Raw genomic sequence first — 16,262 nt, 5'->3', positions numbered from 1 at the left:
GATAAGTTCTCTCATGTACCTTACCTCCTCTAGACCGGACATTGTCCAAAGTGTGGGTGTATGTTCAAGGTTCCAATCTCACCCAAAAGAATCCCATCTCATGGCTGTTAAGCGCATCATTAGATATATTAAGGGAACTTGTGATTATGGATTATGGTATCCTAAATCTGATGACTTTTGTGCAGTAGGGTTTTGTGATGCAGATTTTGCGGGAGATAGAGTGGATAGACGAAGCACATCCGGCATGTGTTGCTTCCTTGGAAGCTCACTAAATATGTGGTCAAGCAAAAAGCAAGCTATAGTGGCTTTATCCACAGCTGAAGCAGAATACATTTCCGCATCTGCATGTTGCACTCAATTAATTTGGTTAAAAACACAATTAGAAGATTACAAATTAAAAATCAATAGTATACCCTTATTTTGTGATAATATGAGTACTATAAACATTTCTAAAAATCCCGTTTTACACTCAAGAACAAAGCACATTGAAATTAAATATCATTTCATTAGAGAACATGTGCAAAAGGGAACTATTGATATTCAATTTGTAAAATCTGAAGACCAAATTGCTGATATTTTTACAAAACCTCTCTGTGAAGACAGATTCTGCACCTTGAGAAAAAGTTTGGGAATGTTTGATTTAAGTTTCATTGAAAATTTGTGAATTTTTAACTCTGTTCAGTTTTGTCTCGTAGGTTTGAACGAGATAAAAACGCAAGCTTGATGGAGGAGCTATGATCAAGGGGGAGGCAACGCAGATTTAAATTCTCATGGGCCCCACCTAATAATTCCTGACCCCACCATGGCAGTTTAGTTAGTTATTCCCTCTTTGAAAAATAAAATCACAAAATCCCTTGGATTGTCTTTTCAAATCTTGTTGGAAGAAGTATGTTGTCAAATCATATCTTCTCCTTCCAACTAAATCCCTTGATTCAAGGAAAACTCCCTCTTTATCACTTTTTTAAAACTCCCATTTGGATAATAACCGCGCCATTATGGTCATTAACCTCCCATCATCTCTCTCTCTCCAATCCTCATTTATTGCACCACTAACCTCCTTCCACCCCCTCTCATTCGGCACTCACCCTTCATATTCAACCTCTTCATTTCTCCTACCATGAAAAAGAAAACTGCACTTAGGAGAAGTAGCCGAACCCCCATTCCTAAAAACCCACCTTTTTCATCACCTCCAACCCATACACATATCCATCTCCATTCTACCTCATCTTCTACTCACTCACCTCCTTCTAAAAGAACCGAAACCATGCGCCGTAAGGTTGTTGCCAAGAAAACGTCAGGGAGAGGCAAATCTGGAAAGGCCAAGGAACCTAGTGTTGAAGAAGATGAAGACGAGTCTCACACCTCGCCCCCTCAATCATCGCCGAAAAGATCCACCCCACATGCAAGGAGCTCTCAAAAGAGGCAGAAAAGCTTTGTGTTGCATGATACTAATGAACCTGCGAATTTGGAGTCACTCGAATTCAAGAACAAGTTTCACAAGCCTCATTCCCATTTTGATCCCTCTAGGTTCTACTCATGTGCATTCTATGAATTTCACAAAGAAGTCCTGCTGAAACGCCATCTCTGCCCCTCTTACTTGATGAATCTTGAAAATCTGGCCACCAAAGGAATCAACTTTTCTTCTCTGTTTGATGCTCTGAAATGGACCCCTCTGGTTCATATTCAGAAACTGGTTTACCCGGGGCTGGTTCGGGAATTTTATGCAAACATGCGTTTGATTGATAGCTCAATCCACTCTTACATCAAGCGTGTTTACATAACCCTTACTCCTCAAACCATAGGTGCTGCTTTTGGGTATGAAGATGAAGGACCAAAAGTCTACATGGTTGATAAATGGGATGATCAAGTGGGAGTTACACAATAAGCTGTCTTGCAACACATCTGTGCAAACCTCTCTGGACTAGATGGATTAATCCCAACTCACAAATCCCTCGGCCCGGAGAACTCTCTATTGCACCGCATCATCACTCATATCCTCACTCCTCAAAGTGGTTCTCATCATAGAGTAACAGTTTCTGATTCTATTATCCTTTTTGCTCTCATTACTTCCACCCCAATTTCATTTGCTTATATTATGATACGTCATATGTGGGAAGCAGTAAAAAGTACTAAAAAGGCTAATCTTCCATATGGCATGTTTCTCACATGTATATTTGAGTACTTTAAGGTTGATTTGTCTAATGAATCTGTTGAGAACAAGATTTCCATGATTAAAGGAGGAGGAGTTTCGGGTAAGAAAGGCAAGCGGTCTGTTCCCTCTGAACCATCTCTCAGCGATCTGGAAAGCCGTCCTGAACCCTCAGATGTCACTCAATCAATTCGGGAAGTTCTCAAAGAATTTCGCAACATGGCCAAGTTAATGCGTAAATCTCACAAGGCTGCCCGGAAATTGGAATATGAATAGGAAAGGGCTTGGAAGAAATGTCACGAAAGAGTTGGTTTCATGATTAAAAGCTTTGATGATGACATGGGAACAGGGGATTATGATGATGATTCCGGTTCAGAGATCAATCTTTCTGATGATTAATGACTTTTTCTTTACTTTATTTGATATTGGCTTCAATAGGCTCAATCTGTTTTTTGTAGGAGCATGACTTGATACTCACTGCTCTATGATACTTTGCTACTCTCTTGTTACTTTATTATGGATATTTTGTTATGTTATTCATATTTTGTGCAGGTGCCCCTTGATGCCAAAAGGGGGAGGAAAAATAGTTTCCAAAATTGAAATTGGAACTAATGAAACAGGGGAGGATTTGCTGAAACAGGGGATGAAATTTTCAAATTGAAAATTCATGATCTCTCTTGTTTAAAGAATGCATGTTGTTATTGCATTTACTATGGTTACTGCTGTTATGCACTTGACATTTGGCTTATAATAATGTTTGACAATATGTTTGTATTGATCATATGAATGCCTGATTGTTGATTTACCTTGATGAACATGCTTGTATTGAAATATTCTTATTCATCTTGGTAAACATGTTGGTTTGAAAATTTATTTTTGGCAGTTCCTTCAAATAATTGCCATGTTTTGATTTGATCATATGATTCAAAATATTTTCCTTACTTGAATAATATGGCTCTGATATCTTAACTGGAAAATATTTGAATTTTTTAAACAACTTTGTTTAGTTTGAGTAGAAAATCAATTTATTGATAACAAATGAGTTTTGATTATCATCCAATTCTGCTCATAAATCAAGCATTCAACATTTTCAAAATTAATATGTTGAATAACATTGTTACTTGAAGCTTGATTAAAATTGTTACAGGTTAGTGCTTCCCTTGGTAAAAACAGCATATATTAAGGGGGAGCCATGTGACAATTAGAAAGGGGGAGAAATTCAAATCTTCAAAGGGAGTACTTTATACTCAAATCTTTAAATTTCTTTCCATTTCAATTTTAATAATGTTTGTCATCAAGGGGGAGATTGATGAGTTTAGAAAACTCTAAATTAATATTTGTGATGACTAAACATTATTAAAATAATTAATTACAAAATTATTAATTTAATTTTCATCTAACATATGTTAATTAATAATTTTGTGTTGCAGGTTTTATAATTGGGCCGAAAATAAAATATAATTGCTACAAGCCCAAGTGTGATTTTATTTCTAATTCAGCTTTGATTCAAAAAATGTTCAAAGAAGTATGGCTGAATTATTGTGATATTATTTGGGCCAAATTGAAGTTATTATTCCTACAAGCCCAAATTAATATTGATGTTACAAGACCCAATGCATGATCCGAATCCACTAAGCATAGAAAGCAAAGTTCCATTGCTTCCAACGGAATTTCTTTACTCATCATGAAGTGGAATTCAAAATTTTATTAAGTAAAGCTAATAAATGCATGGGAAATATGAGAGAGAAAGTTTCATTGACATGATTGATGGCATTAACATTACACGCCACCCAGGGAAGTAAAAGCAAGTTATTTTCAATTAATTTGTTTAATCACTTTGAATTGCTTTTCTTCAGATTCTCTCTTCTCTCTCATTATTTCTTTCTTTTGGTCAATACCCAGGAAACCATGGAAGCAAAAATGAGCTACCAAAAGAAAGGAAAAACACGTCTCAAGACCATCATGATGATGGCACGAAAAAAAAAAAGAAAAGTATGTTGTGGCTAAGATCTTCAACCATGAATGGTAAGATATGGTGACAAGATATTGGCTTCTTCATACCAAAAAAGGGTTGAAGAAGATTTCGGCCAACAAGGTGAGATTCTTGGAGGTATGGCTTGTCTTTGATTCTGCTCAACCACCACAGGAAGTAGCTAGAGTGGCGAAGTGATGGTTGAGGCAGAGATTGAAGCAGATGAAGTCATCATCATCATGAAGCATCAAGGGCCAGAAATCCATCTTGGAGAGCAAGCCAAGGATGGAGAGCTCGGATTGATGAAGAGTGATGATCAAGAAAGGACTAGAGGTAATTGCATGTTGGGTTTTGCATGGTTATCTCTTCTCTCTCTATGTGGCCGAACCGGTTTCTTGAAGGAAGAAGAAGTTGGCTTGGGTTTTTGGCTTCAAGTGTGGAGGCTTCTCTCTTCTATAAAAAGGGGGAACAACCACTGGTTGGAGCAAGGAGTTAGAAGTAAGCAGTGAGAGTGCAAGGCACAGGATTCTCAGAGCTACCTAAGCTTACAGATTTTCTTCTCCTTCAATGTATTCTGTTTTGTATTTTTCTGTTTAATTTTGTCATGTCTTGAGTCTCATGGAAAAAGGCAAACAGTGAGGTTTGTATGAAAAAGCCATAGAGCGGAAAAAGGCAGAGAGTGCAAAATTAAAAGAAAAAGCCATAGATGTCTTAGAGTTCCTTTGTTCATCTATGTTGTGTTTCATGATTCTGTGGGAATCCCCTTGTAAGTTGGGTTAGCACTTTACAGTTTGTAATCAGGTTGATTATAGTGAAATTCCATCATTGTTGTGATGGAGACTGGATGTAGGCTGCACTGCACTTAGCAGCCGAACCAGGATATATCTGGGTGTAATCTTCCTTCTTTCCTACTCCATTTCTGTTTTCTACTACACAGGAACAAAAACCAAAAATGTCTCGTGCCAAGTGACGAGACAAAATGAAAATGTCTCGTGGCTAGGGACGAGCTAAAAACAGAAAAGTCTCCTCTAAATCCAGCAAGTGTTAGCAAGCAAAAAGGGGCTAAGATTCACCCCCCTTCTCTTAGCCACCGAAACCATCACATTAAAAATTTGTTCTCCATCTACATCAGCAACTAAAACGGACACCTAACACTCTACCTTTCCAGGTCAGCATGTTCCGTTGTCATTTTGAAGTCCCACTCGACGGAGGGATCTAATTGTCACGCGTTTTAAAACGTGAGGGATCGAAATGTATTTTCCAATCTTGAAGAACGAAAATGTCCTCATTTTAAAAGGTTAGGGACCTATTTGTCTTTTACTTAAAGTAAAAATACAAATAATGCTATGTAGAATAAGCAATACAATATAACAGTAGGGGGAAAAAATTATGGAGATTGACATCAAACCTTTTATTACTTGTTTCTTTTCTTTTAATAGAAAAATATAACAGACGAGTAATATTAGAAAAATAATCATAGAAAGTTACTTTATTTAATTTATCATATATATAATTTATATATAATATTTATACTTACATTTTTATTATATTTAATATTATATATTTATTTCAACAATAATTAATGAATATAAACAAAAAAGATAAATTATGACTACTTATGATTCACAAACACTATAAAAAATCGTGACTATAGCTAATGAAAAAGATGATTATAGATTTATGGTCATCGTTTTTAAATTATGGTCACGGTTTTTCAACATGGTCTATTCTGGCATGGCCATAGATCTATGGTCACGATTTTCTTTAATCTATGGTCACGGTTGTAGTATTTAAATTCTGACACTTTAGGCTACGTTTTTTAACCGTGACCATAAGTTATTCTATGGTCACGTATAAAAACTGTGACCATAGATTGCTCTATAATCACCCTTTTATAAAACCGTGATCATAACTTAATATATGGTCTATGGTCATGCTCTTTTAAAACTGTGACCATAGACTATGGTCATCCTTTTATACAATTGTGACTATAGTCTAATCTATAGTCACACTATTTTAAAATTGTGACCTATCTTACTCTATGGTCACCCTTCTGTACAACTGTGACCATAGCCTAATCTATAGTTATGGTTTTAGCTATTTTAAAATTATGATCGTAACTTACTCTATGGTAATTCTTTTGTAAAACTATGACTATAGCATAATCTATAATCATGATTTTAGTATGACCATAGTTTACTCTATGGTAACCCCTGTTTTAAACCGTAACCATAGCCTAATTTATAGTCACAGTTTTAGCGCGACCATAGTTTATTTATAGTCATGCTATTTTAAAACCGTGACCATTACTCTATAGTTACTATTTTTCGTACCTACAATCACAGTTGTTAGACAATTCAAAATTAAAATTTATTTTTTAAAACATAATCATATCCAATAATTATAAAAATCACAAAATAAGTCTAAAAAATACATAAATTCAAATCATCTAAATAATAAAATTTGCATTATATGTTAGATATGTTTCTAAATCATAATTTCCTAGTCTGCTTCTTCTTTGATCCTCATTTTCATTGGCTTTCATCTTTATTAGCATCTTTTCTTGATCGTCTTTTTCATTGACTTTGATATTTTTTGATACTTTGCTTTCACTTTAGTTGTTATCTTCTTTGTTGGCATCTTGTTTTGACCGTCATCTTCAACTCTTGTCATCTTACTTTGATAATCATCTTTATTGTTTATCTTCTTCATTTGCATCTTATTTTTTACCATCATTTTTATTATTGATCTCTTTTTGAAAGATTGCATCTTACTTTTTTTTACATAAAATAGACAAATATGTTCACAACAATTTTACAACAACAAAAGAAATTCAGAGAGAGAGAGAGAGAGAGAGAGAGAGAGAGAGAGAGAGAGAGAGAGAGAGAGAGAGAGAGAGAGAGAGAGAGAGAGAGAGAGAGAGAGAGAGAGAGAGAGAGAGAGAGAGAGAGAGAGAGAGAGATGAGCTCAATGCAAACCTTCATGCGACGATGGAAAGAGGAACAAATGAGAAGAGGGTCGAATAGAAGGAAGGGAAAATTGGGGATTTCTGTTTATTTTTTTTTATCATTTGCTATTATTTTTCTTATACATTTTTTAATTAATTTGTTAGATTAAAACAATTTATTTATTTAAAATAAATAAATTTAAATTTATTTATTTATTAAAATAATTTATGACTAAATTAATCTAATAAAATTATTTTAAAATTACATAAAATTTTTATTTATCAAATTACAAATTAATATCAAATAAATCCATTTAGGTCACAAAATAAAATTGTGGTCATAAATCCTTTTAGATCACATTTTTATAAAATCGTAATCATGGACCTTTTTAGATCACTCTTTAAAATCGCAACCATAGATTTCTCTGGGTCACGCTTTTACATAGACCCTTTAAGTCACACTTCATAACCGTGACTATAGATCCCTTTAGGCCACCCTCCTAAATCATTATCATAGACCCCTTTTAAGTCATCTTTTTATAAAATCGTGACAATAATAGACTCTTTTAGGTCGCTCTTTAAAACTGTGACTATAAACTTCTTTAGGTCATCCACAAAAACTGTGACTATAGACCCCTTTTAAGTCACTCTTCAAAATTGTGACCATAGGTCTCTTTAGGTCACCCCCAAAACTGTGACTATAGACTCTTTTTTAGGTCATCTTTTTGTAAAACCATGACCATACACCTTTTTAGGTCACTCTGCAAAACTGTGACCATAGATACTTTTAGGTCACTCTCCAAAACCGTGACCATAGACTCCTTTTAGGTCACTTTTTTGTAAAATCGTGACCATAGACCTTTTAGGTCATCCTCTAAAACTGTGACCGTAGACCCCTTTTAGGTCACCCTTTTTTAAAAAATCGTGATAATAGATTCTTTTAAGTCACTTCTCAAAATCGTGACCATAAACTCCTTTAGGTCATCTCTAAAATCCGTGACTATAGATTCTTTTAGGTCACTATTGTTTGAAAAATCGTGATCATAAACTATTTTAGCCCACTCTTTAAAACTGTGACTGTAAATTCCTTTAGGTTACCCCCAAATCATGACTATAGATCATTTTAGAACACATTTTTTAAAAAAATTATGACCATGAGTACTTTTTTTATCACGGTAACCAAAAATTTTTTTAAGTCATAACAAATAATCGTGACTATAGAGAATCGATCTATAATCATAATTTTTTACCGTAACCAAAAAAACTATGATAATAAAAAATATTGTAGTGAAATTATGTCTTCAAATATTTTTGTTAATAGACAATTTATATCTTTTTGAGATTGTGAAGCTTGTATATATTTTTTTAATATTAGTGTATTAATTGTATTATATGTATACTAAAAAATATTTATTTATATATAAAATATATATTAAGACATATAAAATATTATATATATTTATATACAAATATATAATAACTTATTAATAATTTATTTTTTGAGAACTATCATTTCATTTCCCCTATGTTATTTCAGAACTTGATGACAATGTCGAATGCTCTTGTGTGTTGTTCTTCTGTTTCTTGATGGTCGAGTCGAAAAGAATAGAAAATAAGTGTTTTTTTTTTTTCAATAATTTTTTCTTTTCATTTATTATTTTTTCATGTGAAAATCTCCAAGATTGGACAGGCCCAAAGCAACAGAGTTTGGGTGGATATTTAATGAAGGTTTGAAGGGTTTGATTGCTAAGTTTTGTCCAAAGAAGAGAGGGGACCAGATTCTAAATCCTAAACTTTATTACTAGATGATGCCATAGGAATTATTTATCTTGGAATTGCTCTTCTTTATTTCTAATAATAATAAGAATACATGGATTTTAATCAAGTAAAGGGGATAACATAAACGTGGGAAGCACGTCTCTTTCTGTTGGCATATTTGAACAAAATAATAAAACTCCATGAATTGGACTCTTGGAGTGAATTAATTTGTGATACTAGCTTAACCCTTAAAAAAAAATTATAGATAATATCCAGAACTACTATGAATAGAGGGAATAGCACTCTCAACATTTCAGAACTTGGAGGTTGAAAGAGTTGAAGAATTAATGTTGGAAAAAAATGATAATATGATGTGTGAGTTATATATTCGTGGGATTTTTTTATTAATTATTTAGAGATTAAATTAATTAAGAGTAATGTTATATGACCAGTAAATGTTTTTATTTTTTATTAATATTTAACCAGCAATAATTTGTATCTATATTTATAAATATTTTACACACAACAAATATATAATTTATATCTATATTTATTAGAGTTTTGTACACATGAATCAATACAATTTGTACCCAATTTTTTCAGAATTTACATACATAATTTGTATCTATATTTATTAGAGTTTTCTCATCTTCTATCTCCTTCCTCCTCCTTATCTCACCTCTCTTCTCTCGCTCTCTCTGTAAGTGCCGTAAACTCTAAACTCTTTTCTTCTTTTTTCATTTTCTAATTCCCCTAAATTTCGCAGTTTTATTCATGTATCGCCCAAACTCCCTGGTTCACTTGAAATTCTGCCATTATTTCTGATCTTGCAGTGCTTTTTAATTAATTGGGTCGTTCTAAGGAAGTTGAAATTCTGGTCTTTGAGGCCACTTCCAAGCTCGAATCTCGAAATAGAGAGCTTGCTCTTTTCTACTATAAATTACTTGGTCTTTGTGTGCAATAGATAAGTCTCGTGAAGCCGAGGATTTGGTTGAGGATTTGAGAGGCAATGGTGGAGGGATTGACCTTTCAACTTTTGAGTTGAAATCCGTTATGTATAGTTATGGGAGGTTGGAGTTGTTCCATGATTTGCAGAGAGTTGCAGATCAAATGAAGAGAGATGGCTTTGAGATTGACACTGATTGCGCCAATATGGTTCTTTCAACTTTTAGCACTCATGGTAAGCACATGAAAATGGTTTCCTAGCTTAAGAAGATGAGAAGCTCAGGCATCTCATTCAACTCCTCAATCGACAATGGCAACTCATTCAGGAGGTAATCGACAGGAAAAATGGTTTCTGGACTTAAGGAGTTACTGAATTCTTGTGTGATTTTGGAGGAGGTAATGATGTGGAATTCATCGGATGTTAAATTGGATTTGCATGGGTGTCATTTGAGTTCATCCTATTTGATTATGCTGCTTTGGTTGAAGGAGATATGACAGAAAAGAAGAAGGAGAACAGTGAAAAAGAAAGAGAATGACTTCTAATGGTGGACACAACTATTAACCATCTCAGAGACTAAATTGAATTAAATAATGATAATAACCACATTATATATAGCTATTACCTGTTTATTGTGGCATCTCTTTATTCACGTCATCATACCGTTAAAGAATATTCTTAAAAAATGTTTTAAGGACGATTGTGAATTACTTTTGTTAAATTCAAAAATAATATTAAAATCATTACAAATTTAAGAACAACTATGAAATTTGATTGCAAGTTCAAAGGCCACTTTAAATTTAAGTCATTAATGTGAGTTATCTTCCACGTCCGTGTATAAAAATTTGAACACAATAATGAAAGTTTATATTATTAGATGAACTTGATTTTTTTATTTTTTGATGAGTAATAAAAAGTTTCGATCATGATGTTTAACGACACTTATATAGAATAAAAGAGATACACAGGAGTAGTCTCAACCTAATAAGAAACAAAAAATACACTATAATTAAATATAATTGTAAAACTTTATAATAATGAAAGCATTTTATAACTCCATTATCCCTTCCTTTTTACGTGTATGCTTTTGGATCATTGCATGATTATCAGTTTATCACTTCTCTAGTTGGATTCCTTTCAATCATTTCAGAATATTAATCATTATTTAATGCAACAAAGAAATTAAGAAATAGTAATCCAAATTAAATTAGGGTAGTTACATATAAATTAGGTTTAAACACAGTGGAACACTAGCAGTTGTAAGCTGTAACCAACAACCACAAACCAAATTATTGTTTCATTCAGAAGAGAAAAAAGAAAAATTTTCTCTCTTTTTCTTTTTTTTTTTCTTTTTGTTCTGCCTCCGTTGATTAAATCTCAGCCGTTAATCTTTTCCCCACTCCTATTCGGACTCCGTCATCGCCGCCGCCAGAATCCATGGAGGTGCGGTCCAACTCCGCCGCCGAGAACCCGTCCGCCGCTTCGCCGCCGCCGAATCGCCATCGTCCGAGTTCCGCCGTGCCACCGTCAAAGAAGCCTCTCGGTTCTCCTCAACCCGTTGATACCACCTCCGTGTCGCAAAGGTTTATTAGAATCAGTTGATGAGTTCTTTGTCCTCTCTTTCTTAAGTCTTATTACTGTTTGATTCTCTGGAAAAGACGAGAAATCTTTGAAGATTTGTACTTTTTCCTAATCAAATTGGAAAAAGGAAAAGAAAAGAAACTGTAATTTGGTGGTGCTTTTGAATGTCTTCTTTATGGAAAGTGGATTCGGATTTAAATTTTGTTTGGAGTTTTAACTATTCACGTATGAAATTGACGCATGAATATTATACTCGTACTTAATATATATAGTTTCTATATTTAGTGTTTTTCATATGTATTGTTTTTGAATTTTAATGGTTTTTGTTTGTTTTGATTTTTGCAGACTCCAGAAGGAATTAATGGCTCTCATGGTATATCTCATTTTGCTTGATTTATTTATTGGGGATTGGTCTTTTCTTTCTTTCTTTCTTTCTTTCTTTCTTTCTTTTCCCACTTTAAATATTAATCAGAAGAAGGAATCGGTTATAGAATTGATCCATATGCAATTTGTGTTGATTCTCCAGTTGCTAGTATAAACTTATGGTGCATGTGACTGCAGGTGCAGTATAGGGCTACAAGAATGCTTAATTTGGTTGTGAAATATATTAGGACTTAGGGTGATACATGCCATTGTTGAGTAAAACATGTGACAGTTGCAGCAAAACAAAAAAAAAAGGAAAAAAAAAAAGGGGGGGGGGGGGTGATTGTTAGCTTCCTATATCAGTACCCTTTCCCTTTTTTGAAAACTTTAAGAACAAAAAAAGTATAGTGACTTTCAGGTATTTACATATTCATGATTTTTGGTGTTCATTCTATTTATCCACATCCTGTTTTCATTCAATAAGTGTTGATCCATACAATGAAAAAAATAATCAGGTTTTAGTGCTATATTCTGACTTGTTAAAATTCTGTGTATTATTTTTCCTTTTATAAATCAACCTACTAAGGTGGGAAGTAATGTAAAATATGCTGTTGTCAGCTATTCTCAGTTTCTTAGAATATGCTTCAAAAGCCTATACATATTCCCGTGGAAACAATAGCTAACTTCTGTAATTCAATCTTAATGCTATTGAATATTGATAGTGGCATAGTGCTATAGATGTAATTGATTGTTTGAAATTGTGTTTAGCTTTTTAAATCAGCATCTATAATAGGGTGGGAAATTGTGTAAAATATGCTGCTGGATATCCTTGGATCTTTTTAAGAAACCAACCTGTTATGCTTGCCATCGTCTTATACTCACTTAATTTGTTATCATCGTCTCACAAGCACTATAATGTTGATGGTTATTTTTACTTGCAGATGAGTGGAGGTGATCTCGGAGTATCTGCTTTTCCTGATGGTGAGAGCATTTTTACATGGATTGGCACAATTGAAGGTGGAAAAGGAACTCTATACGAGGGTTTATCTTATAAACTCTCCCTACGTTTTCCCCTGGAATATCCTTTTAAGCCGCCTCAAGTGAAGTTCGAGTCGATGTGCTTTCATCCAAATGTTGACCACTTTGGCAACATTTGTCTTGATATCCTTCAGGTATTCATTAACTTGAAGATCCAGATTTGGCTCCAAGGATTTGGATCTACCATTTTTTTATTATGGATGCCTGGATACATGCTGCATATATATAAAGAGGAAAAAAAATGTCAGCTTTTGTTGCATCTCCATACAAAGATCGTTTAATGTTTCGAACCAATCTCAATCTCTCAGCTAATGAATGTTATATTTTTTCTCTTCTGTAGGACAAGTGGTCTTCAGCTTATGATTGCAGAACTATTCTTCTATCAATTCAAAGTCTGTTGGAAGGTCTGTTATTCTCCCTATTCAAGTTTTGCATTCACATTGAAATTTGTTGCTTGGCTGAGCAGTTAACTTTTGAATGACAGAACCTAACCTGGAGAGTCCTCTAAACAACTATGCTGCAGCACTTTGGAATGATAAGGAAGGTTGAACACAATTTAAACTCCCAACATTAAACTTTTAATTGTTTGTTATTATTGTTGCTCCTAAGTTATGCTTTATTAGAGTATATGTTGAGTTTTGTTGAATGCATTTGTAATTGGGGCCAATTGGATATGTTTTATGCAGATTGCAGGAGAATGATTCACAAACAATATTTTGCTGGAGAAGCACTTGAAAGATGACTGATACATACAGATTCATAGCTTGAAGAAAAACTATGAAGCCGATAAATTTGGCATTTTATTTTTTCAATTTGCTTTGATATTGTATCCTGAAACTATGGAAGTTCGGGTGTCCTATGAATGTGATTTGATGATTTTGTGATTTGATGATTTTCTGTATAATAGATGTAAAAATTTAATGACCAAAGTGGAATGATACATACAATGGCACCTTGGAATTATATTTTCTTAAATGTAATATTCTCTTTTTTGGGTGGTCGTAGAACAATTAACCTCATGTTTGAATATCGGTTTAATTACTCTGCTGGTCTTTATAGTTTTATCGAGTTTTTAATTCAGTTTTTATACTTTTTTCTTTTCAATTGAGTCCTTGTACCATATTAGATTTTATAATTAAGTTTCTGCCGTCACAAAAACATTAGAATTAATACAAAATAGAATATTTATTCAAGTATTAGGCATATTTATTTTGCTTAACAGAATATTTTGTGAATTTTAATATTTTTTTAACGGCAGAGATTTAATTACAAAATCTAATATGGTATAGAGACCCAATTGAAAAGAAAAAAAAAATATAGAAATTTAATTGATAATTCAATAAAATTATAAAGACCAACAGAGTAATTAAACCTTTAATATATATTGATTAGTAAGTTTTCATATAGGTCTTAAATTCTTATTAATCAATTATGACAAAGATAACTCTTTATATTGTTTCTTTTAATCTTTCAATAGACAAACTTTAAAAAGGAAAAGCTTTGCCAATAAATTCTTGCCTTTAAGGCTCTAACATAATTCTCTTTAATATTTGTTGGGGGTCTCCGCCAATTTTGTGACTTATATTTCACTAATAACTAATTTGCAAAGTTAAAATCAAGTTACTAATATTTCATACTATGAATATATCTCAAATTGTGGATATGTAGCAACTCTTGCTTGGGATAAAGTATACAACTTTGGCGCCACATTTTATATTTCATAGTTTCCGAACAACCATTCTTCAAAACAATAAAACATTGGATTGATAACTAACGAGATTCAAACCTTTCAAGCAGTTGAATAATCAAGTTACTTTTGAATTCTTTATGTGAGGAAATAAATACACCACTTTTTTACATATTTAATTTGGAAAATGCACAACAAAGAGAAACTTTAAAGTTTCATGAAAATATCAGTCCAAGCCAAAAATGCACATTAAGAATCTTGCTCAAGGACACGGACGAAATCACAAAAATGTTTTTCATTACTTTAACAGCTCTGGAACATTAACAATTTCGATAGCTTCATTTCGCCGAACTATTCAGAATTTACAAAAATAGCTAACAATTCATACATTTTGTGCAGCATCTGTTGGCAACTCTCCTGCACTCTTTGCAGCAGCCAACCTTTCTTCCAGTGCTCTTGCGCCTCTTTCCCTACAAGAAACAACAACACTCGCAGTTATGAGATTTTTCACCTAGTTTAGTTACTACACTAATGACTGCAATTAACTTCTGAAATTGACTAAAAGTCTAAAACAAATAAACAGTGCTTCTCACAGCTTTTTCTCTTCTCTTCTAGCTTGAATAATTTTACTAGCAAGCAATACATTACAGCCAGAATTTAAAGGCAGATCCTGTAAGCATCTGTGCTTACAAGGGTAAAGCTGTGTACATCTACCCTCCTCAGAAATTCACTAAGTGAGAATCTTGTGCATTTGTTTGTCCTTTTTTCTTATACACAACTAAGAAAATTTGAACTAAATCAAAGCATTGTGAGATTACCGTCTCCTAGTTGCCTCAATGGAGTCAGAACCCGGCAAAGGTTCAGCTCCTAGGGAGTAGCCTTGAGCATCATTAGATGCACTGGATCTTCCACATAGCATTCGATGAAATATTGATGCAATAGGGTCTATAACTGGCCTACAAGGAAGCAAAAGATATAGATGATCAGAGGTTGCTGAGACTAAGACTAAGGAACTTATAATTTATCATATATGATGGTCAAAATATAACTCTAATTTACCTTAAAATCTCGGGGAAAAATGTAGAGAATGCAAAATCCTCGCTTGGGTCACCCCTATACTTTGTTTCTGATTTCCTCTGCCAGTATCTAAGGTAAATCCAGCTCATGTATGTGCCAAATATTATAGCTGGAAGATATGACATTGCCTCCAGCGTGAAGAAGCTCGTAGCAATAGAACACAATACATTGATAGACGGCAACCACTGAATAGAAATGGAAGTGGGGCATTTACATAAAACTGATGTTGCTGGAAAGCAATGCATTATAACCAAAGGAACAGGTTTAGAATAACAAACCTTCATTTTTATCTTAAGGGCTGGAAGTTCTTGATCTGGTATGATTTGCTTGATGCCGACCAACAAACCGGATATTACCCCATGAAATCCAGAAAGTGGCATATAACTAGAACATTGCAAGGGTATTAGATCTACAGAAATGGATCAAGGAGCAAATAGTACACAGAATGTCTTACATAATGCAGCAGACAGCATATTTATATAAAGAAACTTCAAGACCTGAAGGACCTACAAAAATAATCTTATTTCACAATTTCAATTTTCTGCTTAATGAATACTGCTGGAAGGATGGTCTTCTAAATGTTGAACCTAAAAGAGACTACGTAATCAAGCTTCAAACAGTCTATTTAGCTTCTAACAAAAAAATCGAGAGTCTAAATGCAGTGTAAGTGTGGAGAAGTGGAAAATCTTACAAGAACAAAATAAGTTCGATAATAGTATGAGCAACTAACAGAAAATATCATCCCAG

At 33.5% G+C, this 16,262-nt stretch overlaps 2 protein-coding genes across 2 annotated transcripts; one reads left to right on the top strand and one right to left on the bottom strand.

The window, feature by feature from the left end:
- Positions 1–10,566: 10,566 nt before the first annotated feature.
- On the top strand, positions 10,567–13,761 carry LOC112777449 (uncharacterized). The gene is made up of 6 exons (XM_025821820.3): positions 10,567–11,352; positions 11,696–11,723; positions 12,655–12,885; positions 13,092–13,155; positions 13,236–13,295; positions 13,438–13,761. Exons 1-6 carry the CDS (start codon positions 11,207–11,209, stop codon positions 13,491–13,493), a joined length of 585 nt encoding a protein of 194 aa, XP_025677605.1. The 5' UTR covers positions 10,567–11,206; the 3' UTR covers positions 13,494–13,761.
- A 954-nt stretch (positions 13,762–14,715) lies between these two features.
- LOC112775504 (rhomboid-like protein 19) lies at positions 14,716–16,129 on the bottom strand. The gene is made up of 4 exons (XM_025819142.3): positions 15,794–16,129; positions 15,498–15,700; positions 15,257–15,394; positions 14,716–14,908 (listed from the first exon to the last, which is right to left on the bottom strand). Exons 1-4 carry the CDS (start codon positions 15,893–15,895, stop codon positions 14,821–14,823), a joined length of 531 nt encoding a protein of 176 aa, XP_025674927.1. The 5' UTR covers positions 15,896–16,129; the 3' UTR covers positions 14,716–14,820.
- Between the last annotated feature and the right edge of the window lie 133 nt (positions 16,130–16,262).

This window comes from Arachis hypogaea, chromosome 19 (genome assembly GCF_003086295.3).
Source record: "Arachis hypogaea cultivar Tifrunner chromosome 19, arahy.Tifrunner.gnm2.J5K5, whole genome shotgun sequence".
Taxonomy (NCBI): Eukaryota; Viridiplantae; Streptophyta; class Magnoliopsida; order Fabales; family Fabaceae; genus Arachis; species Arachis hypogaea.
The sequence above is the reverse complement of the archived record's forward strand: the minus strand, read 5'-3'. Positions and strand labels throughout refer to the sequence as shown.

Excerpts from the sequence above, each read along its gene's own strand:
- LOC112775504 (XM_025819142.3), bottom strand. The coding sequence starts at position 15,895 with ATGCCACTTTCTGGATTTCATGGGGTAATATCCGGTTTGTTGGTCGGC. Across the intron at positions 15,701-15,793 it reads CCCTTAAGATAAAAATGAAG|TGGTTGCCGTCTATCAATGT; the intron begins GTTTGTTATTCT and ends ATTTCTATTCAG. Across the intron at positions 14,909-15,256 it reads ATTGAGGCAACTAGGAGACG|GGAAAGAGGCGCAAGAGCAC; the intron begins GTAATCTCACAA and ends TGTTTCTTGTAG.
- LOC112777449 (XM_025821820.3), top strand. The coding sequence starts at position 11,207 with ATGGAGGTGCGGTCCAACTCCGCCGCCGAGAACCCGTCCGCCGCTTCG. Across the intron at positions 11,724-12,654 it reads AGGAATTAATGGCTCTCATG|ATGAGTGGAGGTGATCTCGG; the intron begins GTATATCTCATT and ends TTTTACTTGCAG. Across the intron at positions 13,296-13,437 it reads ACTTTGGAATGATAAGGAAG|ATTGCAGGAGAATGATTCAC; the intron begins GTTGAACACAAT and ends TGTTTTATGCAG.